General features: G+C 52.3%; 1 protein-coding gene across 1 annotated transcript in view; it reads right to left on the bottom strand.

Annotated features, from left to right (window-relative positions):
• The window catches only part of PEBP4 (phosphatidylethanolamine binding protein 4), a 102,964-nt gene that overhangs the window by 34,980 nt on the left and 42,886 nt on the right, over nt 1-25,098 (bottom strand). The window contains exon 3 of the mRNA XM_054398644.1: nt 5,864-5,962. Coding sequence (XP_054254619.1) covers nt 5,864-5,962 — 99 coding nt within the window. The remainder of the gene's footprint in view (nt 1-5,863; nt 5,963-25,098) is intronic.

The following is a 25,098-nucleotide window of genomic DNA, read 5'->3' as shown; positions in this document are numbered from 1 at the left end:
CCCAGGTTGCTCAAGGTCTCAGTGGATGGATGGGATGGGATGGGATGGGATGGGATGGGATGGGATGGGAAGAGATGGGATCATAGAATGATAGAATGGGTTGGGTTGGAAGGGATCTTAAAGATCATCCAGTTCCAACCTCTCTGCTATGGGCAGGGACATCTCCCACTAGCCCAGGGTGCTCAAGGCCTCAGTGGATGGATGGAATGGGATTGGATGGGATGGGCTGCTCCAACCACAAAACTCACCTAGGAGAAGCAAATCCAGAGCTGGGGCAATTCTGGGTGATGCTGGGGTGATGCTGGGATGATGCTGGGGTGATGCTGGGGCAATTCTGGGTGATTCTGGGGTGATGCTGGGATGATGCTGGGGCAATTCTGGGTGATTCTGGGGTGATGCTGGGATGATCTGGGGCAATGCTGGAATGATGCTGGGCTGATTCTGGGTGATGCTGGGGTGATGCTGGAATGATGCTGGGGGATTCTGGGGTGATGCTGGGTGATGTTGGGGCAATTCTGGGTGATGTTGGGGTGATTCTGGGGTGATGCTGGGATGATGCTGGAGCAATTCTGGGTGATTCTGGGGTGATGCTGGGGTGATGCTGGGGTGAGGCTGGGGCAATTGTGGGTGATGTTGGGGTGATTCTGGTGCAATGCTGGGGTGATGCTGGGATGATTCTGGGGTGATGCTGGGGTGATGCTGGGATGATGCTGGGGTGAGGCTGGGGCAATTCTGGGTGATGCTGGGGTGAGGCTGGGGTGATGCTGGGATGATGCTGGGGTGAGGCTGGGGCAATTGTGGGTGATGTTGGGGTGATTCTGGTGCAATGCTGGGATGATGCTGGGGTGATGCTGGGATGATTCTGGGTGATGCTGGGGTGATGCTGGGATGATTCTGGGATGATTCTGGGATGATTCTGGGGTGAAGCTGGGGTGATGCTGGGGTGATGCTGGGGCAATGCTGGAATGATACTGGGGCAATTCTGGGTGATTCTGGGATGATGCTGGGGTGATGCTGGGATGATGCTGGGGTGAGGCTGGGATGATGCTGGGGTGATGTTGGGGTGATTCTGGTGCAATGCTGGGGTGATGCTGGGATGATTCTGGGGTGATGCTGGGGTGATGCTGGGGCAATGCTGGAATGATACTGGGGCAATTCTGGGTGATTCTGGGATGATGCTGGGGTGATGCTGGGATGATGCTGGGGTGATGCTGGGATGATGCTGGGGTGAGGCTGGGGCAATTGTGGGTGATGTTGGGGTGATTCTGGTGCAATGCTGGGATGATGCTGGGGTGATGCTGGGATGATGCTGGGGTGATGCTGGGATGATGCTGGGGTGAGGCTGGGGCAATTGTGGGTGATGTTGGGGTGATTCTGGTGCAATGCTGGGATGATGCTGGGGTGATGCTGGGGTGATGCCGGGGTGATTCGGGATGATGCTGGGGTGATGCTGGGTGAGGCTGGGTGATGGTAGGATGATTCTGGGGTGATGCTGGGTGATGTTGGGGGGCTGCCAGGCGCAGGGGCTTCGGCAGCCCACCGACCACCCCATCCCTCCCGGGAAAACAAGGCACTTGCAAGCCCCTCTGAGGCAGCAAAGCAACAGAAGGTGTCATGTGAAGCCTACATGGTTATTTTCGAGGCAGTGTGCAAATAAGGCTGTCAGCTGAAGCTCCTCAGAGCCAAGGCTTCCAGATACCCCCCAAAAGGATCTGCATCTCAACGAGACACCACGTGGCTGAGCCCCGGGAGCTTCACAGAAGCCATCTGGGGACAAGGGGCCTGGGGGAAAGCTCTGGTGGTGGGATGCAAGGAGCCCTCCAGCTGCACCCCCCAGCAACAGGGACTCAGCCCAGGTGTGGTTGTTCCTGGTGCCCTGAAAGGGTGAGGGGGGATTGGGTGGTGTCTCAGGGTGCAATGTGCACAGTGAGGTGGGGGTTGGTTGTCTTCTCCCTAGGAGCAGGTGAAAGAAGGAGAGGGAATGGCCTGAAATGGTGCCCCAGGGGAGGGCTAGGTTGGAGATGAGGGAAAAAAAATCTTTGGTCAGGGATTGGAACAGGTTGCTCAGGGAGGTGGTGGACTCCCCATCCCTGGAGGTGTTCCAGAAACCTGTGGCCATGGCACTTGGGGCCAGGGTTTGGTGGCCATGGGGTTGCTGGTTGGACTGGATGATCTTGGAGGTCCAACCTTAATGATTCTACCTCACCAGTGGTGCCCATCACCCACAGAGGGTCTGGTCCATTTGTGGTGCCAAGGGGATGCTGATGCTCAAAGCCAGGCTGGATGAGGCCTTCAGCAACCTGAGCTATTGAGAGGTGTCCCTGCCCATGGGAGGGGGGTTGGAACTGGATGATCTTTAAGGTCCCTTCCAACCCAACCCATTCCATGATTCCATCATCATTCTATGAAAACCCTGATATCTGCCAGCCACCTGCCAGCCTTTCCCCCAGAGATCATCCCCTCCCACCTCTGGCCATGGCCCTTGGGGCCAGGCTTTGGTGGCCATGGTGGGGTTGGGGTTGCTGGTTGGACTGGGTTGAGGCAGTCCCAAGCACAAATCCAGGCTGGGCAGGGACTGGCTGGAGAGCAGCCCTGAGGAGAGGGACTTGGGGGTGCTGGGGGAGGAGAAGCTCAGCAGGAGCCAGCAGTGAGCACTTGCAGCCCAGAGAGCCAAGCAGAGCCTGGGCTGCAGCAGGAGAAGTGTGGCCAGCAGGGCCAGGGAGGGGATTCTGCCCCTCTGCTCCACTCTGCTGAGACCACACCTGGAGCTACTGTGTCCAGTTCTGGAGCCTCTGTTCCAAGAGGGATCTGGAGGTGCTGGAAGGTGTCCAGAGAAGGGCCATGAGGATGAGCAGAGGGCTGGAGCTGCTCTGCTATGAGGACAGCCTGAGAGAGTTGGGGTTGTGCTGTCTGGAGAGGAGAAGGCTCCCAGGAGACCTTCTTGTGGCCTTCCACGATCTGAAGGGGGCTCCAAGAAAGCTGGGGAGGGACTTTTTAGGCTATCAGGGAGTGATAGGACTGGAGGGAAATGGAGCAAAAGTAGAAGTGGGGAGATTCAGACTGGATATGAGGAAGAAGTTCTTCCCCATGAGAGTGGTGAGAGCCTGGAATGGGTTGTGCAGGGAGGTGGTTGAGGCTCCATCCCTGGAGGTGTTTGCAGCCAGGCTGGATGAGGCTCTGGCCAGCCTGATCTGGTGTGAGGTGTCCCTGGCCATGGCAGGGGGGTTGGAACTGGCTGAGCCTTGTGGTCCTTTCCAACCCTGCCTGATTCCCTTGCCCTGCTGGCCACACTTCTCCTGCTGCAGCCCAGGCTCTGCTTGGCTCTCTGGGCTGCAAGTGCTCACTGCTGGCTCCTGCTGAGCTTCTCATCCCCCAGCACCCCCAAGTCCCTCTCCTCAGGGCTGCTCTCCAGCCAGTCCCTGCCCAGCCTGGATTTGTGCTTGGGATTGCCTTGACCCAGCTGCAGGACCTTGCCCTTGGTCTTGTTGAACCTCCTGAGCTTGGCTTGTGCTCACCTCTCCAGCCTGTCAAACTTAGCTCCTTTTCAACCCAAACCACTCCATGGCTCTGGGATCTTTAAGGTCCCTTCCAACCCAAACCATTTGATGACTCTGTGACAAACCACATTCCATTTTCTCTGGAGAGCTGGTTTGAATTCCCACCTTTCCCTCCTTGATCTTATAACCAAGGGAAAAGAAAAAAAAAAAAAAAGAAGGAAAACCCCAACAATGTGACACTTCAGGGTGATGGTAGTTGGGTTCTGGTTGGACTTAGAATTGGGATTGGAAGGGACCTCAAGGATCAGCCATGGGCAGGGACACCTCACACTACAGCAGGTTGCTCACAGCCACATCCAGCCTGGCTGCAAAAACTTCCAGGGATGAGGCTTCCACCCTGGGCAACCTGTTCCTTGATGATCTTTAAGGTCTTTTCCCACCTGAATGATTCTATGACCATATCAGGAAAGGCTTTTTGAGGATCTGTGTGCAGAAGGGGAAGGAGGAGCTCAGCATTCCTTCAAGTTTAGCACAAAATCTAATTATTTTTAGACTTTTCAGGCCCTTCTTGTTGGAAATGCAGCAATGGTGGCAGCCAAGGATTAAAAGCAAAGCCCAGACCCACCCCCACCCCACCCCCCCTGCCACAAATCTCTCCAATTATTGGGAGCTCTTTCTATTTTTCAGCCAATTATGGAACTCAGGGAATGTATTAATATCCCAATTTTAATTTGCTTCAATATTCCCATTAACAATAATAATAATAAAAAAAAGCCTAATTAAGGTATCTGAAGGGAAAGAAAAAAAAAAAGCCCTCAGTGGTAATTTGGGAGAAGAATAGAGGAGAATGAGGAGATAGTTCTTGCTAAATGCCTGCTGCAAATTAATTGATATCTTAATTAGACTTTAGTAGTCAGATTATTAGAGAGATTGATTCAGGGCTGAAACACCTAAACTTCAAAAAAAAAAAAAAAAAAAAAAAAAAAAAAAAAAAAGAAAAAGAAAAAAAAAGATAAAAGCAAGCGAGAGAGGAAGAAACTGAACTGCCCAAAACCTTTCAGGTTGCAAACCAGCTCTGTACTGGGACAGCCTCAGCCACCCAAGCCCACAGAGCTGGGAAGCAGGAGGGATTCAAGCCACATTTTCATAGAATCAAAGAACTCTCAGGGTTGGAAGGGAGCTCAAGGCTCAGCCAGTCCCAACCCCCCTGCCATGGGCAGGGACACCTCACACCACAGCAGGTTGCTCACAGCCACCTCCACCCTGGCTGCAAAAACCTCCAGGGATGAGGCTTCCACCACCTCCCTGGGCAACCTCTGCCAGTCTCTCCCCACCCTCCTGGGGAAGGATTTCTTCCTCACATCCAATCTGAATCTCCCCACCACTAATTTTGCTCCATCCCCCCCAGTCCTATCACTCCCTGACACCCTCAAAAGTCCCTCCCCAGCATTCTTGGAGCTCCCTTCAGATCCTGCAAGGCCACAAGAAGGTCTCCTCGGAGCCTTCTCCTCTCCACACTGCACAACCCCAACTCTCTCAGGCTGTCCTCAGAGCAGAGCAGCTCCAGCCCTCTGCTCATCCTCATGGCCCTTCTCTGGACACCTTCCAGCACCTCCAGATCCCTCCTGGAACAGAGGCTCCAGAACTGGATGCAGAGCTCCAGGTGTGGTCTCAGCAGAGTGGAGCAGAGGGGGAGAATCCCCTCCCTGGCCCTGCTGGCCACACTTCTCCTGCTGCAGCCCAGGCTCTGCTTGGCTCTCTGGGCTGCAAGTGCTCACTGCTGGCTCCTGCTGAGCTTCACCAGCACCCCCAAGGCCTTTTCTCCAGATCTGCTTTCCAGCCATTTTGCCCCAACCCCTTTTTCCTCCCTGTTTTGCTTCTCCCATGCAAAAAAAGAAAAAGGGAAAAAAAAAAAAAAAAAAAGAGAGAGAGAAAAAAGAGATTTTTCCACCCAAACTGCTTCTTTAACCCTCCCCCCCCCAAAAAAAAAAAAATCAATGGCAGCAGAGAGAGAGAGATTTGGAGGCAGTGTTTGTCTCTGCAGAGAAAACGTGGTGGGGAGTTAGGAAGGAGAGGTTTGGGTTGGGTTTTTTTCAGCATTTCCTTAGAAGAAAGGAGGGGGGGGGGAGGGGAAAAATAAAAACCCCTCAGCCAAGCAATATTTTTGGACCAGCTCTGCTCTATATAGCTTGAGGAAGCACTTCCCTACCTACACAGCCAGCACCACCCCCATTCCTCCTCCTCTGGGATTTCACTGCCATGCAAAGCCAACCTTCCAGGGCCAGCAACACCCAAACCCCAACCCCCTGGCCCTGGGGGACACCCCAAGATACTGAGACTCCTCCAGATGACCCCCATGGACTCACTGGGATGTCAGTGACCAGCCAGTGCCTCCAGAAGCGATTCCTAGGGTTGGCTCTGCTGGGAGCATCAGGATCCACCAGCATCAGGAGGTACTTCTTGGCCTGCAAGAGAGGAGAGAGCTGTGGGAAGGAGGTTCAGGACTGGGGAGCTTGCACCTGTGGTGTGTGAGCAAGGAGCAGCCTTCAGGAGTTTTATCAGCTCCTAATTCCCACCCCTTCCCCCCCCTTTTCCCATTTTTCTGGTCAGATTGCTGCAAAGGGAGCAGAGGAAGTGAAGGATGGACTTGCCTCAGGGGAAGGCTTGGGCCACAGACCTGCTTGGTCTCCTCCTCACCTCATCTAACTCTTCAAAGAGAGGAAAGACAGAAGGTTTCCTGCTGCCTCCAAATAGCAGGCACCAAAGAGAGCTTCCTCCCCTGCCAGCCATCCTCTAACCACAGCTGGCAGCAGCAGCAGGCACAGCAGTGTGCCCCAGCACAGGGCACCTCCCACCAAGGGCTGCAGTCCTTGGCAGAGGGGCCCAGGACTCAAATCCAGCTCCAGCCCTGGGGTGGTGGTCAGGGACAGGATAGATGTCCCAGGCACCTTGAGTGCTGGGGTCAAGGTTGGGTCCCTCACACCAAGAAGGACATTGAGGAGATGGAAAAAGTCCAGAGAAGGGCAACAAAGCTGGGGAAGGGTCTGGAGAACAGGGCTGGGGAGGAGAAGCTGAGGGAACTGAGCCTGGAGAAAAGGAAGCTGAGGGGAGACCTTCTGGCTCTCTACAACTCCCTGAGAGGAGCCTAGAGCCAGGTGGGGGTTGGGCTCTGCTCCCAAGGAACAAGCAACAGGATGAGAAGAAATGGCCTCAAGTTGCCCCAGGGGAGGTTTGGGTTGGACATTAGAAGAAACTTCTTCATTAAAAGGGTTCTCAAAGCCTGGCCCAGGCTGCCCAGGGAGGTGGTGGAGTCCCCATCCCTGGAGATGCTTCAGAGCCTCTGAGATGTGGTGCTGAGGGCCATGGTGTAGCCTCAGCCTTGGTAGATTTAGGGAATGGTTGGACTGGATGCTCTTACAGAGCTTAGCCAGCTGATGTGATTCCATGACTCAGTGACTCCCTGAGGGTGGCTGTGAGGAGCTGAGCTCTACCTACCAAACCCCAAACCAACCCCAAGATGCACCAGAGATGGTTGGAAGAAGGCAAAGCTTCTGCCTCACAACACACCCAGGGGTTTGGGCAACCTCTCCTGGGTGATGGCAACTGGACAAAGAGACAGAGGGGACTCACAGATGCTGCTGACTCAGCCCCACAGCATCTCCCCAGCCCTCTGAGGGTGCCCAACACCCAAAGGTGGCACCACCTCTGTGAGCCAAGGTGGATATTTTGGTCTCTGGAGGATGGAGCTGGGTTTAAAGTGACCTCTGGAGGCTGTGGATAGAAAACCTGCTGATCTCCGGGGATTTGGCAGGACCTCAGGCACCAGCTTATCCTGCAAGCACCCAGATTAAGAGATCTATCTCCTAATAAATCCTGCAGGTGCATCTGCCAGCTCCCAGCAGTGCCACACTGGGCTCCAGCGAGCCCAGGGGCTGGGCTTTCATAAATGGCTGCAGATTTAGCCTGGCCATTCCCACCCAAATGAGCTGGAGCTCACTGGATAAATCCCCCAGTGGCTTGTGATAGCTGCAGGGATTTTCACAGTGAGGTTGCTGGGGCTGGCACAACCTTTTTTTTCCCCTCCTCCCCACTCTATTTCCCAACCTTTGGTGGGGGTAAATGGGGCAAGAGAGCCCTGGGGTAGTGCCATAGCCAGAGACACCCTCCAGACCCTTCCCTTTGATGGCCACTGGAGCTGAGCCTCACTCAGCCCAACTCACAGACCCCACAACAAGAAGCAGTTTAACCAGGAAAGAGGGAATTGAACTCATTTAGCAAACAGCTTGCAAGAGTTGCAGAGAAAATCCCAAGCTCATGCAACTGCCTTGCCTGGGAGCACAGCTGGTGAGGTGCCCCTGCCCCCAGTGCATTAATCCCAGACTGGCTCAAGGTGAATTTGTGTCCAGTTCTGGGCTGCCCAGTCCCAGAGGGACAGGGAAGTGCTGGAGAGAGTCCAGAGGAGGCTGGGAAGCTGCTGAGGGGCCTGGAGCAGCTCTGGGAGGAGCAAAGGCTGAGAGCCCTGGGGCTGAGAGCCTGCAGAAGAGCAGCCCCAGAGGGGAGCTGAGCAATGCTCAGCAAGAGCTAAAGGAGCTGTGGGGGGCAAGAGGCTGGGGCCAGACTCTGCTCACTGGTGCCCAGGGACAGCACAAGGGGCAAGGGGCACAAAGTGGCACCCAGGAGGTTCCATGTGAAGAGGAGGAGAAAGTTGTTTGTTGTGAGGGTGCTGGAGGGCTGGAGCAGGCTGCCCAGAGAGGTTGTGGAGTGTCCTTGTGTGGAGAGTTCCCAACCCCCCCTGGACATTGTGCTCCTGGGCAAGCTGCTGTGGGTGCCCTGCTGGAGCAGGAGATTTGGACTGGATGATCTCTGGAGGTTCCCTTCCCACCCTCACCATCCTAGGATCCTGGGATGTTTGGGCCATGGTTTAATGGCCATGGTGGTGCTGGGTTGTGGTTGGGCTCAATGCTCTTAGAGGCTTTTCCCAACCATAACCATCCTAAGATGTGCATCTTGGTAGGGTTCCACCATGCATGCAGATGTGTGCATGGAAAAGGGAGCCCTGCCAGTGCCAAGGTGTGAGGTCAAAGCTCAGGACCCTGGAGCAGAGCTGTCACCTCCCCTCCCCATCCTGCTCCCAGCTGCAGCCTCCTGCATCACCAAGAGCATCCCAGGAGGAAAAAAAAAAAAAAAGAAAGAAAACAGGAACACAAAACTCCTCAATATTCCTTGCTGGTGCTGAAATCAGCATTCAATGGGGAAGAGAAGGAGGAGAAGGAGGAGGAGGGGAGCGAGAAGAAGCCAAACAACCCAAAACCCCTTAAGCTGGAAGTGTGAAGGAATTTGAGCTCTAACTTTGGGGAGGGTGGGGGAGCCGGGGAGGGCGTCGCTGAAATCTCTCTCGGCTCTGCTCGGGGGAGCCCAGCTGGTGGGAACAGAACGTGTAGTCATGGGACTGTCATCGTGTGCTGTCCAGGTTAACATGTAGCATTTCTATTACTATTAACAGACTTTCTGCTCCTCACTCCATCTGTTCTTCGAAATAATTGCAGTTGTACAGACCATGCCTTCCCTCCAGGCAGGCTCTGGGAAGAGAGGGTGGTGCTTTGAGGCATGGGGGGAAAGGAAAATAATAGTAGTGATGATGATGGAAAAAAGAAAAAAAAAAAAAAAGATGAGGGGGAAAACAAAAAAAAAAAAAAAAAGAAAAAAGATTGGGGGAAGAAAAGATTGGGGAAAAAAAAGACTGGGAAAAAAAAAGATTGGGAAAAAAAGATCGGGAAAAAAAAGATCGGGGAATAAAGATTTTAAAAAAAGATAGGGGGGAAAAAAGATTAAAAAAAGAATGAAAGGGGAAAAAAGATAGGGGAAAAAAGATTGAAGAAAGATTGAAAGGGAAAAAAAGATAGGGAAAAAAGATTGAAGAAAGATTGAAAGGGAAAAAAAGATAGGGAAAAAAGATTGAAAAAAAGAGTGAAAGGGGAAAAAGGATTGGAAAAAAAGATTGAAGGGGAAAAATACTGAAAAAAAAGATTGAAAGGGGAAAAAAGATAGGGGGAAAAAGATTGAAAAAAAGATTGAAAGGGGAAAAAAGATAGGGGAAAAAGATTGAAAAAAAGATTAAAAGGGGAAAAAAGATTGGAAAAAAGATTGAAGGGGAAAAATATTGAAAAAAAAGATTGAAAGGGGAAAAAAGATAGGGGGAAAAAAGATTGAAAAAAAGATTGAAAGGGAAAAAAGATAGGGGAAAAAGATTGAAAAAAAAGATTAAAAGGGGAAAAAAGATTGGAAAAAAGATTGAAGGGGAAAAATATTGAAAAAAAAAGATTGAAAGGGGAAAAAAGATAGGGGGGAAAAAGATTGAAAAAAAGATTGAAAGGGAAAAAAGATAGGGGAAAAAAGATTGAAAAAAAGATTGAAAGGGAAAAAAGGGGGGAAAAGATTGAAAAAAGTTTGAAAGGGAAAAAAAGGTTGGGAAAATACTTGGGAAAAAGATTGAAAAAAAAGATTGAAAGGGGAAAAAAGGTAGGGGGGAAAAAGACTGAAAAAAAGGTTGAAAGGGAAAAAAAGATTGGGAAAATAATTGGGAAAGAAAGATTGAAAAAAATTGAAAGGGATAAAAAATAGGGGAAAAAGATTGAAAAAAAGATTGAAAGGGAAAAAAAGATAGGGGAAAAAAGATTGAAAAAATGGAAAGAAAAAAGATAGGTGGGGGAAAAGATTGGGAAAAAAGATAGGGGGAAAAAAGATTGGAAAAAAAGGGGGGGGGAAGATAGGGTGAAAAAGATTTTTAAAAAGATTGGAAATAAAGACTGAAGGAAAAAGGGGGGAAAAGATTGAAAAAAATTAAAAAGGAAAAAAAAATTTAAAATATTTTTAAAAAGGGGGGAAGATTGAGGAAAAAAGATTAAAAATGGGGGGAAAGAACTTGGGAAAAAAGTGGGGGAAGGATTGGAAAAAAAAAAAAGAAAAAATAAAGAAAAAGAAGTGTTAAAAAATAACAGCAAACACGAGAAGAGAGAGCAAGAGGAGTTAACAGCAGGCTCAGCATTCAGGGACAGATTGGAGCCTAGAAAGGTGGAAATGCAGGAGGCCAGGGGCCAGACCCTGATGGGGACATCAGCTGGGGTCAGTGGCCCCAAGCTGGGCTGGCCTGGAGGGATTTTTCTCTCTCATCACCTGCAGGATGAGGTCCAATCCTTCACATTCCACCTAAAGATAGCAAAGTCCTCCACGACCTGAGTTAATCTGCTCGGTGCTTAGGTGCTGGCAGCTGAAGATGAGCCAGCAGTGTGCTCAGGTGGCCAAGAAAGCCACCAGCAGCCTGGCTTGGAGCAGCAATGGTGTGGGCAGCAGGAGCAGGGCAGGGATTGTCCCCCTGGGCTGGGCACTGGGGAGGGCACAGCTTGGGTGCTTGGGGTCAGGTTTGGGCTCCTCGCTCCAAGAAGGATATTGAAGGGCTGGAGAAGGGCAACGAAGCTGGGGAAGGGTCTGGGGAGGAGGAGCTGAGGGTGGTGAGCCTGGAGAAAAGGAGGCTGAGGGGAGACCTTCTGCCTCTCTGCAACTCCCTGAAAGGAGGTTGGAGCCAGCTGGGGGTTGGTCTCTTCTCCCAAGGGATGAGCAACAGGACCAGAGGAAATGGCCTCGGGTTGCACCAAGGGAGGTTTAGTCTGGACATTAGAAGAAACTTCTTCACTGTAAGGGTTCTTCAGCCCTGGACCAAACCTCCCACCCCATGGAGCTGATGGAGTCCCCATCTCTGGAGGTGTTCAAAAAAAACCTGTGGCCATGGCACTTGGGGACATGGTTTAGTGGCCAGGGTGGCATTGGGTTGACGGTTGGACTCAAATCTTTTCCAACCTTAATGCTTCTACGATCCTGTGCCAGCAGCTGGGGGCTGCTCCCAGAGATCCACCTCCCCCTAAACTCACCTCCAAAACCTGGCAAACCTTCTGCTTTGTGGTCCAAAGACCACAAGGGGGGGGTGGGGAGGTGGTTTCCTGCTGCTTTTTTTTTTGCTTGCAGGGAGCAGAGCAGCCTGAGTGGCGGTGGCTTTAGGTGTGGGGGGAGGTTTAATGCTGCAATCCCTCCTCGACACAGGCTAACAGCATTAGCTGCTGTCAGGGCTCCAGACAGGAGCCAGCCTGCGGTGACACAGGAGCTGCTCAGCTCTACAAGCGTGATCCAACCCCAGGGATTTGGGGAGAGGAGCAAAGTGAAGCTTAGAGCAGAAAATTCCTCTGGAGCAGAACAGCAGCAGCAGCATCTGTGCAGGGGGACAGGAGGAAGGAGGGAAGGGAGGAAAAAAGCATTTTGGGGGTTACCCCAGGTGAAAATTTGGGGCTAGGAAAGCAACCCCCCAGCACCACCTCAGCCTCTTCTGCTCAGCCTGGGGCATGGAGGTGCTGCTGGGATGGGGGAACTGCTGGGGACATGGTGAATTCCACCAGCATCATGTCAACTGACACATGCAATGAGCCTTCCAAGGATCACCCTTCCAAGCATCACCTTTCCAAAGATCCCCTTCCAAAGATCCCCTTCCAAGCATCACCCTTGCAAGCATCAGCCTTCCAAAGATCCCCTTCCAAGCATCACCCTTCCAAGCATCACCCTTGCAAGCATCAGCCTTCCAAGCATCAGCCTTCCAAAGATCCCCTTCCAAAGATCCCCTTCCAAGGATCCCCTTCCAAAGATCACCCTTCCAAGGATCCCCTTCCAAAGATCACCCTTCCAAAGATCCCCTTCCAAAGATCCCCTTCCAAAGATCACCCATCCAAGCATCACCCTTCCAAGGATCCCCTTCCAAGTATCACACTTCCAAGCATCACCCATCCAAGCATCACCCTTCCAAGGATCCCCTTCTAAGTTTCACCCTTCCAAGCATCACCCTTCCAAAGATCCCCTTCCAAAGATCCCCTTCCAAGGATCCCCTTCCAAGTATCACACTTCCAAGCATCACCCTTCCAAGCATCCCCCTTCCAAGTTTCACCCTTCCAAGCATCACCCTTCCAAGCATCACCCTTCCAAAGATCCCCTTCCAAAGATCCCCTTCCAAGGATCCCCTTCCAAAGATCACCCTTCCAAGGATCCCCTTCCAAAGATCACCCTTCCAAAGATCCCCTTCCAAAGATCACCCATCCAAGCATCACCCTTCCAAGGATCCCCTTCCAAGTATCACACTTCCAAGCATCACCCATCCAAGCATCACCCTTCCAAGGATCCCCTTCTAAGTTTCACCCTTCCAAGCATCACCCTTCCAAAGATCCCCTTCCAAAGATCCCCTTCCAAGGATCCCCTTCCAAGTATCACACTTCCAAGCATCACCCTTCCAAGCATCCCCCTTCCAAGTTTCACCCTTCCAAGCATCACCCTTCCAAGCATCACCCTTCCAAAGATCCCCTTCCAAAGATCCCCTTCCAAGGATCCCCTTCCAAGTTTCACCCTTCCAAGCATCACCCTTCCAAAGATCCCCTTCCAAAGATCCCCTTCCAAGGATCCCCTTCCAAGTATCACACTTCCAAGCATCACCCTTCCAAGCATCCCCCTTCCAAGTTTCACCCTTCCAAGCATCACCCTTCCAAAGATCCCCTTCCAAAGATCATCCTTCCAAGGATCCCCTTCCGAGCATCACCCTTCCAAGAGTCACTGTTCCCATGGTCACCCTTCCAAAGGTCACCTTTCCAAGGGCCACCCTCCCAGGGGTCACCTTTTCCTGCTCCCCCAGCCAGTCCTCTCATCAGGGCTCTTTGCAATTAACCTTTAACCACTTCAAGGAGTTTCTATCTTCCCTGCAGGGCTGACCCAGCTCTTTACACCCCAAGCTTTGCACCTGGGTGCAGCTGTCCTGCACTTCTCCAACACCCAACAGGGAGCCCAAGCAGCAGAGCTGGTGGCAGGTGCTGTGTTTTCCTGGCAGTGAGGATAGAGAGACACTGGGAACAGGTTGCCCAGGGAGGTCATGGATGCCCCCTCCCTGGAGGTGCTGAAGGCCAGGTTGGAGAGGGTCTTGAGCAACCTGGGCTGGTGGAGAGCTGGGGAGGGACTTTTGGCAAGGGCTTGGAGTGACAGGACGAGAGGAAATGGATTGAAGTTTGAAGAGGGCAGATTTAAATTGGAGATTTGGAAGAAATTCTTCCCAGTGAGAGTGGTGAGGGGCTGGAACAGGTTGCCCAGGGAGGTGGTGGATGCCCCCTCCCTGGAGGTGTTGAAGGAGGAGCAGCCCTTGAGCAACCTGACCTAGCAGAAGGTGTCCCTGCCTGTGACTGAATGATCTTTAAGGCCTCCTCCAACCCAAACCATCTCATGAATCTATGAGAACTGTTCCTAGAGGGAAGCAGAAGGGACACATCCAGTTCTCACTGCACAAATTAGCAGCTTCTCCACTAGCCACAGGTTGAGGCGACTTGCTGGGAGCAGGGAAGGACTTTTCCAGGGGCAGGCAGGCAGTGAAGCAAGCAGGAGAGGGATTTGTGTGCTGAGGATACACACAGAGGGCTCAACAGACCCTGTGGAGCTGGGGCTGCTGAGGAATTAAAGACTTATCCAAATGAAAGCAAATCGGGTGTTAAGTGACACACATGTAGAGAGAGAGGTTTCCTTGGAAACCAGCACACATGGAAGCAGCACACATGCAGCATTCCCAGGATTTGGGGGCAGCACTAGGGGAGCTGTGGGGATCTGCCCTGCCAAGGATGCCCAGGGTTTGCTTGGGCTTGGAGCAGAGCCAAGCCCTGTCCCACCTGCCAGGCTGAAATCGTGCCAGGGGAAGGTGAGGTTGGAGATGAGGGAAAATTTCTTAGCTGCAAGAGTGGTCAGGGATTGGAACAGGCTGCCCGGGGAGGTGGTGGGGTCCCCATCCCTGGAAGGGGGTCAGGAAATGTGTGGCCATGGCACCTGGGGACATGGTTTAGTGGCCATGGTGGTTGTAGGTGGAAGGTTGAATTGGATGATCTTAGAGGTCTCCATCAACCAAAATAATTCTGTTTCTGTGCTGCAGGGCACAGAGGGAAATGCCCCCAAATGCCCCTCTTCTCCTGGCTGCATGGTGCCCTACCCCAAAAAGATGGAGCAATGCTGGGCAAAGCTCCAGGCAGACCTCTACCCCAGCATCCATTTCCCAGCACAGGGCTGAGAGGCTTTGGTTGAGCTCCAGCTGGATCCTCCCCAGCTGGTCCATCCCTTGGAGCTGCTCCTCATTTGCAAAGGCCAAAGACTGGGAAGCAGCCAGATGTGAAGCCCCCCCCTCCCCCCCACATCCTTTCTAGCTGCTAATGAATTGAGCAAGGTAGGCAGCAGAAGCAAACACAGCACCAGCAGGCTCAGGTGGTGTCTGAGCCAAAAGGGCTTCCAACTGGCATTGCAGTCACAGAGTCATGGAACTGTCTGGGTTGGGAGTGCTCATTGGAGTCCAACCATCAACCCAGCACTGCCAGGGCACCACCAAACCATGGCCCTCAGCACCACATCTCCAGGGCTTTGAAAGCCCTCCAGGGATGGGGACTCCACCACTGCCCTGGGCAGCCTGGGCCAGGACTTGACAACCCTCAAGGGGAGGAAATTGTTCCTCATGGCCAAGCTGAGCCTGCCCTGGGGCAACTTGAGGACATTTCCTCTTGTCCTGTCCTTGCTCCTTGGGAGAAGAGGCAAACCCCCACCTGGCCCCAACCTCCTGTAGAAAGCAATGAGGTCTCTCCTCAACCTCCTTTTCTCCAGGCTGGACAACCCCAGCTCCCTCAGCTGCTCCTCCCCAGCCCTGTTCTCCAGACCCTTCAGCAGCTTCATTGCCCTTCTCTGGCCCCAGTCCATCACCTCAGTGTCCTTCCTGGACACAATCTGGGCCTGTGACCTCACTGCAAAGGATTTCAGGGTGACTGATGCCACAAGACCATGCAGCTTGGGGCTGGCCAGTCCCTCCAGCACAGGGCTGGGATGTGGTGATGCAGCACCCACGCAGCAGCAGCAGCTTGGGCAGGGCATGGCTGTGTTTATACAACTGCAAACAAACAAACAAACAAAAAAAAAAACCCAAAAAAATCCTAAATATCCCCAAAGCAACCCTGCTGGAGCAGGCAGGAGCTCCTGGATGGGCTGGAAGGTAGCTATGATCCTCACCATCCTGCTGGGTGATGCTTTGAGGTCTCCAGCCTACATCCCACCAGTGCTGCTCCTCCTGCAAACAGGGAAGCGTCGCCAGCACCACAGCTGAGAGCTGAGAGTCAATCTGGGCTCTGCTTTACTTCTTTTTTCCTCCCCCTTGGCTTGTCCCCAGTACTAAAAAGTTTCTATAATGGGCACAGGGTTGGAAATTCTGCTGCCTGCCTTCTCCAACAAGAGCTTCTAGCTCCTTCTCTGGTGGCTAAGAGCAGGGCTGGGTGAGGCAGGGGAAGGGAGGGTTGGTAGCAACCCCAGGGTTGGAGGTTCCTGTGGCTTCCACTGCAGAACACAGCAGGGTTTGACCTCCTGGTTCTCAACCAGCTCCTCACCACTTCCACACTCCCCCCCTCCCCCCCCCTCAAAAAAAAGAAAATAGGTCAGCAACATTAACCCTGCTCCCCAGGACTTGCCCAAGGGGACAAGTGGCACCATCTGAATGCTTGGCCAGCTCTAGGCTCACCCCACCCCCACCCACTCCTCAGCCCCTGCACTGCCGGAGGGATCCTCATTGACTTTCCAACTCTCTGCAGCTCTCTCCCCATCCTTTTGCTCTCCCCCCTGGGGCTGATTGTGGTGAAGGTGGCCAAATATTTATGCAGCCCTGATGTTCTAATGAGGATTGATTGAGCCTGGATCGTTAGAGGGAGCGTTGGTAAGGGTCTGCTGCCAGCTGAAGGGCTTGGGTTGGTTTGCTGGGAAAGGAGAACAGGTTGGGTTCCTCCTCTCACAGATTCAGAGAGTCATGGAATGGGTTGGGTTGGAAGGGACCTTGAGGATCATCCAGTTCCAACCCCCCTGCCATGAGCAGGGACACCTCTCACCAGCCCAGGTTGCCCAAGGCCTCATCCAGCCTGGCCTTGAACACCTCCAGGGAGGGAGCAATCCCCACAATAGAAACATATGAGGGAGGTGTTGGGTAGGAGGTTGGACTTGATGGTCTTAGAGGTCTTGTCCAGCCTTAATGACTGAATGATTCTGTGAGCAACCAGCTCTAGCTGGGGATGTCCCAGCTGACTGCAGAGGGGTTGGGCTGGATGACTCGAGAGGTCCCTTCCAACCCAGTGCATTCTAGGACACAATGTGACCAAGTAGAGTGTGGGATAAGAGCAAATCCAACCCTTAACCCACCACTGCCAGGGCACCACCAAACCACGGCCCTCAGCACCACATCTCCACAGCTTTCAAACCCTTCCAGGCATGGGGGACTCCACCACTGCCAGGGCACCACCAAACCATGGTCCTCAGCACCACATCTCCCCAGTTTTCAAACCCTTCCAGGGATGGGGACTCCACCACTGCCCCGGGGGGCAGCCTGGGCCAGGTCTTGACAACCCTCAAGGGGAAGAAATTGTTCCTCATGGCCAAGCTAAAACTCCCTGGGACAACTTGAGGTTGTTGACAACTTTCCCCTTGTCTTGTGGCTTGCTCCCTGGGAGAAGTGATCAACTCCCACCTGGCTCCAACCTCCTTTCAGAAGGTCTCCCTTCAGCCTCCTCTTCTCCAGGCTAAAACGGGTCAGCACCTTCAGCCTTCCCTTCCCCAACTTCCAGCTACAATCACAACACAACCACCACCAACCAAAGGTGAACTACATCCCCCAAGATCCCCCCCCACCCCAACTCCAAGCTCCCCTGCCCCCCATCCTTTTCCCAGGAGCTATTAATTGCCGTTTAGGTGTCACAACTTCACGGCTCTTGTCCCCCAGGCTGGAGGGGCGGGAGGCGAGGGGGAGGTGTGGGGGGAAACCAGCAGCCCAGGCAAAGATCTGGGATGAATCGGGGAGGAAACTGCACATTTCCCGAGCGGCCAGCGAGGAGGAGGAGGAGAAGGGGGAGGAGGAGGGGGAGGAGGCGGCAGCGAGCGGCCGCGGAGGCAGAGCGCAGCCTTCCAGCCCAATTATTATCACGAGAGGGGACACATGGATTGGTGACATTTGACATTTGCTGCCAAATATTTTGATGCAGACTGGCACCTCCGTCACAAATTATTTTCCCAATCTTGCCTTGGATTTGGGTGGGGGTTTTTGTGGGTTTGTTTTGGTTTTTTTTTTTCTTTTTCTAGGTTGTTTCTTGGGGGTTGTTTGTTTGTTTTTCCTTTTTTTTTGTTGTTTTTCCTTTTTTATTGTTTGCTTGGTTTTCTTTTTTGTTGTTTGTTTTTCCTTTTTTGTTGTTTGTTTTTCCTTTTTTGTTGTTTGTTTTTCCTTTTTCGTTGTTGTTTTTCCTTTTTTGTTATTTGTTTTTCCTTTTTGTTGTTTGTTTTTCCTTTTTCGTTGCTTGTTTTTCCTTTTTTGTTATTTGTTTTTCCTTTTTGTTGTTTGTTTTTCCTTTTTTGTTATTTGTTTTTCCTTTTTTGTTGTTTGTTTTTCCTTTTTTGTTGTTGTTTGTTTTTCCTTTTTTGTTGTTTGTTTTTCCTTTTTTGTTGTTTGTTTTTCCTTTTTTGTTGTTTGTTTTTCCTTTTTTGTTGTTTTTCCTTTTTTGCTGTTTGTTTTTCTTTTTTTGCTGTTTGTTTTTCTTTTTGGTTGTTTTTTTCCTTTTTTGTTGTTTGTTTTTTCTTTTTTGTTGTTGTTTGGGTTTCCTTTTTTGTTTGTTTTCCCTTTTTTATTGTTTGTTTGTGGGGATTTTTTCGTTTGGGGCTTTTTTGGTCACTGTTTTTTTTAATGGGGTGGGGAAAACAAAAAAAACCCAACAACAACAACAAAAACAAAATAAAAACAACAATAAGAAAACCCCAACAAAACAAAGAAATCCCCCCAAAAAAACAACCCCCTAAACCAACCCAAAAGCCCAAGGATTGCAGAAGGTGACATTAACCAAGCAGCAAAAGGTCAGTGTCACCTCAGCATAACCAAAGAGGTGGTGACCTGCCCTGGGTGATGCTGCTTTGGGCAGGAGGGTTGGACTGGATCATCTCTGGAGGTCCCTTCCAAGCCCTAACATTCTGTGAACCTGTGGCTGTGCCACTGGGTGGGCAAACCAAAGGGCAGCAGTGGGAGTAAATGCACCCCCCCAAGAAAAAAAAAAAACAAACTCAGGTTTAGCTCTAGGACATCACTGATGAACCCACTTTGAGGTAGGACATTGTTGATGAACACACTTTGCTCTGGGACCTCACTGGTGGCCCTGTGTTGCTCAAGGAGGTCACAGGTGAACCTATTTCACTCTGGAGTATCATTGATTGCTCTGGGACATTGCTGCCCAGGGAGGTGGTGGAGTCACCATCCTCAAGAAATGTGCAGACCTGGCACTGTGGGACATAGTTTTGTTGGGTTGAAGGTTGGACTTGGTGATCCTCGAGGTGATCCTGGTGATCTTTCCAACCCAAACGATTCAATGAGATGAACTCCCTTTGCTCTGGGACATTGCTGCCCAGGGAGGTGGTGGAGTCACCATCCCTGGAGGTATTCCAAAACTGTAGCCATGGCACTTTGGGATATGGTTTAGTGGGCATGGTGGTGGTGGGTGATCTTAGCTGGATGATCTTAGAGGGCATTTTCAACCAAAACAATTCTGTGTGTCTATATGATGAACCCACTTTGATGTGGGACATCACCAATGAACCACTTTGCTGTAGGTCATCACCAATGAACCACTTTGCTCTTGGACATCATCAATGAACCACTTTGCTGTAGGGCATCACCAATGAACCACTTTGCTCTGGGACATCACCAATCACCATCCCATTTTTCTCTGGGACATCATCAATGAACCACTTTGCTCTGGGACATCACCAATCACCATCCCATTTTTCTCTGGGACATCAGCAATGAATCCACTTTGCTCTGGGACATCACCAATGAACCCACTTTGCTCTAGAGCATCACCAACAAAACCACCCAGCCCTTGAGAACCCTCCAAGATTTTTTTCTCCTCTCCATTTCACCCCTAGAAGGGAAGCAGCAGCAGCAGCAGCCACAGGAGCAGTAGCAGCAGCAGCAGCAGCAGCCCCAGGCTGGCAGCAGGGTGGGGGTGGCCACCTCCCCGGCAAGGCAAGGGTTAGCAGCAGAGGGGAATCGCTGAACTCGGTGCCACCAGACAGCTCGGGAAGAGCTGAAATGACTTTAAATGCCTAAACATTTTAAAACAAACCCTGGAACAATTCCGTTCCCAGCTCCTCGCCTCTTTTCCCTCCCTCCCTGCTCTCCCTCTCCCATTTTTACGGTTTCCAGAGCTGTTTTACGCCTCATTACCTGCACACTGTGAGTGATGTCTGTCGGTCCTGGAGCTGTAAATACCTTAAATCATGCTTCATTAAGAATATCTCTGGTGCTATTAAAGAGCTATAATAGACAACGAGTTAACAGCTGATTAAAGATGAACTCCATTTGTGTCACTCACCAGTGCAGGAAGAGGCTTTAAGTTTCTCAAACTCGCTCTCATTATCTGGGGAAGTGGGGCTGGAGCTGGCGGGGATGGAGGGGGGTGGAGGGCTGCTGGGATGGGGATGGATGGGTGCTCGCTTGGGGGTGGAGGGATGGGGGTGCTGGGGTGGGGATGGAGGGGTGCTGGGGTGAGGATGGAGGGATGGGGATGCTGGAGTGGGAATGGAGGGGTGCTGGGTTAGGGATGGAGGGGTGCTGGGGTGGGATTGAGGAGATGGGGATGCTGGGGTGGGGATGGAGGGGTGCTGGGTGGGGATGGAGGGGTGCTGGGGTGGGGATGGAGGGGTGCTGGGTGGGGATGGAGGGGTGCTGGGGTGGGGATGGAGGGGTCCTGGGGTGGGGATGGAGGGGTGCTGGGTGGGGATGGAGGGGTGATGGGGTGGGATTGAGGAGATGGGGATGCTGGGGTGGGGATGGAGGGGTGATGGGGTGGGGATGGAGGGATGGGGATGCTGGAGTGGGGATGGAGGGGTGATGGGGTGGGGATGGAGGGGTGATGGGTGGGGATGGAGGGGTGATGGGGTGGGATTGAGGGGGTGGGGATGCTGGAGTGGGGATGGAGGAGTGATGGGGTGAAGATGGAGGGATGGGGATGGAGGAATGGGGATGCTGGGATGGAGATGGAGGGGTGCTGGGTGGGGATAGAGGGGTGATGGGGTGGGATTGAGGGGGTGGGGATGCTGGAGTGGGGATGAAGGGGTGCTGGGGTGAGGATGGAGGGATGGGGATGCTGGAGTGGGGATGGAGGGGTACTGGGGTGGGATTGAGGAGATGGGGATGCTGGGGTGGGGATGGAGGGGTGATGGGGTGGGGATGGAGGGGTGATGGGTGGGGATGGAGGGGTGATGGGGTGGGATTGAGGGGGTGGGGATGCTGGAGTGGGGATGGAGGGGTGCTGGAGTGGGGATGGAGGAGTGATGGGGTGAAGATGGAGGGATGGGAATGCTGGGGTGGGGATGAAGGGGTGCTGGGGTGGGGATGGAGGGATGCTGGAGTGGAGATGAGGGGTGCTGGGGTGGGATTGAGGGGATGGGGATGGTGGGGTGGGGATGCAGGGATGCTGGGGTGGGGATGGAGGGGTGATGGGGTGGGGATGGAGGAATGGGGATGCTGGAGTGGGGATGGAGGGGTAACAGGGTGAGGATGGAGGGATGGGGATGGAGGAATGGGGATGCTGGGATGGAGATGGAGGGGTGTTGGGGTGGGGTTGAGGGGATGGGGATGGTGGGATGGGGATGGAGAGGTGCTGGAATGGGGATGGACGGATGGGGATGATGGAGTGGAGATGGAGGGGATGCTGGGGTGGGGATGGAGGGATGCTGCGTGGGGATGGAGGGATTCTGAGTTGGGGATGGAGGAATGGGGATGCTGGGGTAGGGATGGAAGGGTGCTGGGGTGGGGATGGAGAGGTGCTGGGATGGAGGGATGGGGGGATGGAAATGCTGGGATGGGGATGGAGAGATGTTTGCATGGGGATGAAAGGACGTTAGGACAGGGATGGAGAGATGGAGGGACAGAGTTGGAGAGATTCTGGGATGAGGGTGGAGGGATGCTGGAATGGGGATTGAGTGCAGGGATGCTTCTGCACCAAGGACACCTGGAAAGGACCAGCTTTGTGACCCCTGGCAGCCCTTTGCTCAGCTGTTCCCACCCAACCCTGAGCCCTGGCAGGGAGGTGAGGTTGGAACAGTGGGATAATGCCTGTCTGCTGGAGCTGCCCCTGAACTGTTCCATATTTTTAGAGAAAGAGAAAAAATCGACTCCAGAAAGCAAGAAAACACTCATTATTTAATTTCCCCTGGCATTTTTTTGTGTGCTCGTGGGATTTTAATAATATTAATTATTATTTAATTTGCACTTTGGCAATTCATTTGTGCTGAGCTATTCTTTCATTTGGAAAACCAGCAATGCTCAGCCCCACTCTGCATCACCATCCACCCTGCCAGCCTCCAGCCCTTCCTCCTGGGGAGCCACCATCATCCCATCCCATCCATCTCCCCATCCCATCCAAGCCAAAGCAGCCTGATACCTCCTCCTCCTCCTCCTCCTCTTTTATTTCTGTTTTAATCTCTGGCTAAGGCTACCAGACCCCAAAGATGAATCTGCTGCCTGTGGTGCTGGGTGCTCTTTGCCTGCATAGAGTCAGTGTTTGGATTGGGAAAGCCCTTTGAGATCATCCACTCCAACCATTCCCTAACTCTGCCAAGGCTGGGGCTAGGCCATGGCCCTCAGCACCACAGCTCTGAAGCTTCAAAACCCTTCCAGGGATGGGGAAGGCCTTGAGAACCCTTTCAGTGAAGAAGTTTCTTCTGATGTCCAACCTAAACCTCCTCTGGAGCAACTTTCCTCTTGTCCTATCACTTGTTCCTTGGGAGAAGAGATCAACCCCCACCTGGTTCCATCCTCCTTCCAGGGAGCTGTAGAAAGGTCTCCCCTCAGCCTCCTTTTCCCAGTTCCCTCAGGTGCTCCTCACCAGCTCTGTTCTCCAGACTCTAATCCCAGACTGGTTTGGGTGGGAAGGGACCCCCAAAGCTCATCCAGTCCAAACCCCCCTGCAGCCAGCAGGGACATCCCCGACCAGAGTAGGTTGCTCACAGCCCCAAACAACCTGACCTGGGGTGGTTCCAGGGATAGGACATCTCCCACCTCTCTGAGCAACCTGGGCTAGGCTCTCACCACCCTCAGTGTCAAACATTTCTTCCTTCTCTCCAGTCTGGATCTCCCTCTCTTAGTTCCAATCCATCTCCCACCTTTCTGAGCAACCTATTTCCAGCGCCTCACCACCTCAAACCACTTCACCATCTCCATTTCCCTAGCTCCAAAAGGGAAACCACTGCCCTGACACCTCCCAGCAACAACAGCAGCAGAAGTTCACCACCCCCTGCTCCCACCCCCAACCCCCACCCCCCCCCCGGCAGCCTCCTTATTTCTCATTCCTGAGCATCCTCAACCCCTCACCGCCAGCCACGACCCCTCGCCGGCCGTGGCCATGCCCGCCGGGACCCCCGGCTGCCCCTGAGGCTAGATAGGAGGATTAGGGGGGTGCCAAGGTGGGGGGAGAGGTGACAGCGTGGGCTGGCAGCGCTGGCAGGCAGCAGCTGGGGGGGACAGCGGCACGGAGCTCCCCGGGGAGAGCGCTGGCGGGGCCGGTAATTGAATCTGGCCGCTCGCATCGAGCCGGAGCGGTGCGGTGATTAAGTTAACTGGAAATGCCATTTCCGCAGCGTTCCGGCTCTGAAGTGCCCCCAAGGTTCTGATCATTTGCTGCTGGTCTCCTCTGCTCCATCACTCCGACCTCACCTCCCCTCCGGCACCGGGGTCAGGCTGGAACAGCCCCCAGGGTCACGGAAAGAAATTAATCCCCGGAGTCCCTCGGGAATGGGGCTAGCAGCAGAGATTGGAAGGGCTGGGAGGGAAGATGAGCTGCTGGGAGGGAAGACGAGCTGCTGGGAGGGAAGATGAGCTTCTCCTCATCATCTGGGGGAAAATAAAAGCGGTTTGGGAGCAGCAGGAGCTGCTGTGGCCAGCTCCATCCCCGGGGATGAAGCACCAGCACACACAGAGCATCTCCTTAGCAGCCACCATTCACCCCTCAGACGTTGGGATTTGTTGCTCCCAAGTATCCAAAAAGCAATGCTGGAGCTGTTCCCCAGCTCTGATGCACCATCACCACCTGTTGATCTCCAGCCAGGAACAGCTCTGGCAAAGGCACCTAGAGAGAGCCCGTCCTGTGATGCCAACCACTCTTGCCAGGAACAGGAGGGAAAAGATGCTCAGCTCAGAACTTCCCTCCCTACTCAAATATTTAATAATAAACCAAGAGGAGAAGCCAACTGTCTCCCTTGGATCTGGATTTCACTTGGAAGTTAATAGGAATGCTGTTCCCATCCAGAATATGTCTCTCTTTTTTTTTTTTTTTCCCCTCTAATGTATGTTTTGTTCTAATCAACTCAGAATCCCAGCATGGTGGGACTGGAAGGGACCTCCAGAGCTCAGCCAGTCCAACCCCCCTGCTCCAGCAGGGCACCCACAGCAGCTTGCCCAGGAGCACAATGCCCAGGGGGGGTTGGAAGCTCTCCACACAAGGACACTCCACAACCTCTCTGGGCAGCCTGCTCCAGCCCTCCAGCACCCTCACAACAAACAACTTTCTCCTCCTCTTCACATGGAACCTCCTGGGTGCCACTTTGTGCCCCTTGTGCTGTCCCTGGGCACCAGTGAGCAGAGTCTGGCCCCAGCCTCTTGCCCCCCACAGCTCCTTTAGCTCTTGCTGAGCATTGCTCAGCTCCCCTCTGGGGCTGCTCTTCTGCAGGCTCTCAGCCCCAGGGCTCTCAGCCTTTGCTCCTTCCAGAGCTGCTCCAGGCCCCTCAGCAGCTTCCCAGCCTGCCCTGGACTCTCTCCAGCACTTCCCTCTCCTTCCTGAACTGGGAAGCTCACTTTATTCTTTTTATTTTTCTCTATTCTATTTTTTTAATCTATTTTTTTCCCACTGCATGTTTTGTTCAGCTTTTATTCTACTCTAGATACTCCTAACACATATTTTGTCCAAGATATCTTTTTTCATTCCATTTTTTGTGTTTTTAAATAGATGTTTTATTCTATTTTTTTCCCCCAATATGTTTTGTTCTTCTATAGGTTTCATTCTAACAGAAGTTTAACTCCCAGGGAAGCTCTGCTCCAAGAGAAATTTCATTCCAATAGAAGGTTCATTCCAATAGAAATTTCATTCCAACAGAAATTTTGTTCCCATGGAAATTATATTCCAATGGAAATTTCATTCCCATGGAAATTTCATTCCCATTCCAATTTAATTCCAATAGAAACTTTCTTCCAATAGAAATTTGATTCCAGTGGAAATTTCATTCCAATTCATGTTACATTCCAATAGAAATTTAATTCCACTAGAAGCTTAATTCCAATAGGAATTTCTTTCCAATAGAAATTTAATTCCTATCAAAGTTTATTTCCAGTAGAAATTTTGTTCCAATGGAAATTTCAGTCCTATAGAAATTGTATTCCAGTGGAAATTTCATTCCAATTCAAGTTTAATTCCAATGGAAATTTCCTACCAATGGA

Source organism: Indicator indicator, unplaced genomic scaffold, assembly GCF_027791375.1.
Source record: "Indicator indicator isolate 239-I01 unplaced genomic scaffold, UM_Iind_1.1 iindUn_scaffold_71, whole genome shotgun sequence".
In the NCBI taxonomy this organism is placed as follows: Eukaryota; Metazoa; Chordata; class Aves; order Piciformes; family Indicatoridae; genus Indicator; species Indicator indicator.
This window is presented reverse-complemented; position numbering and strand designations above follow the sequence as displayed.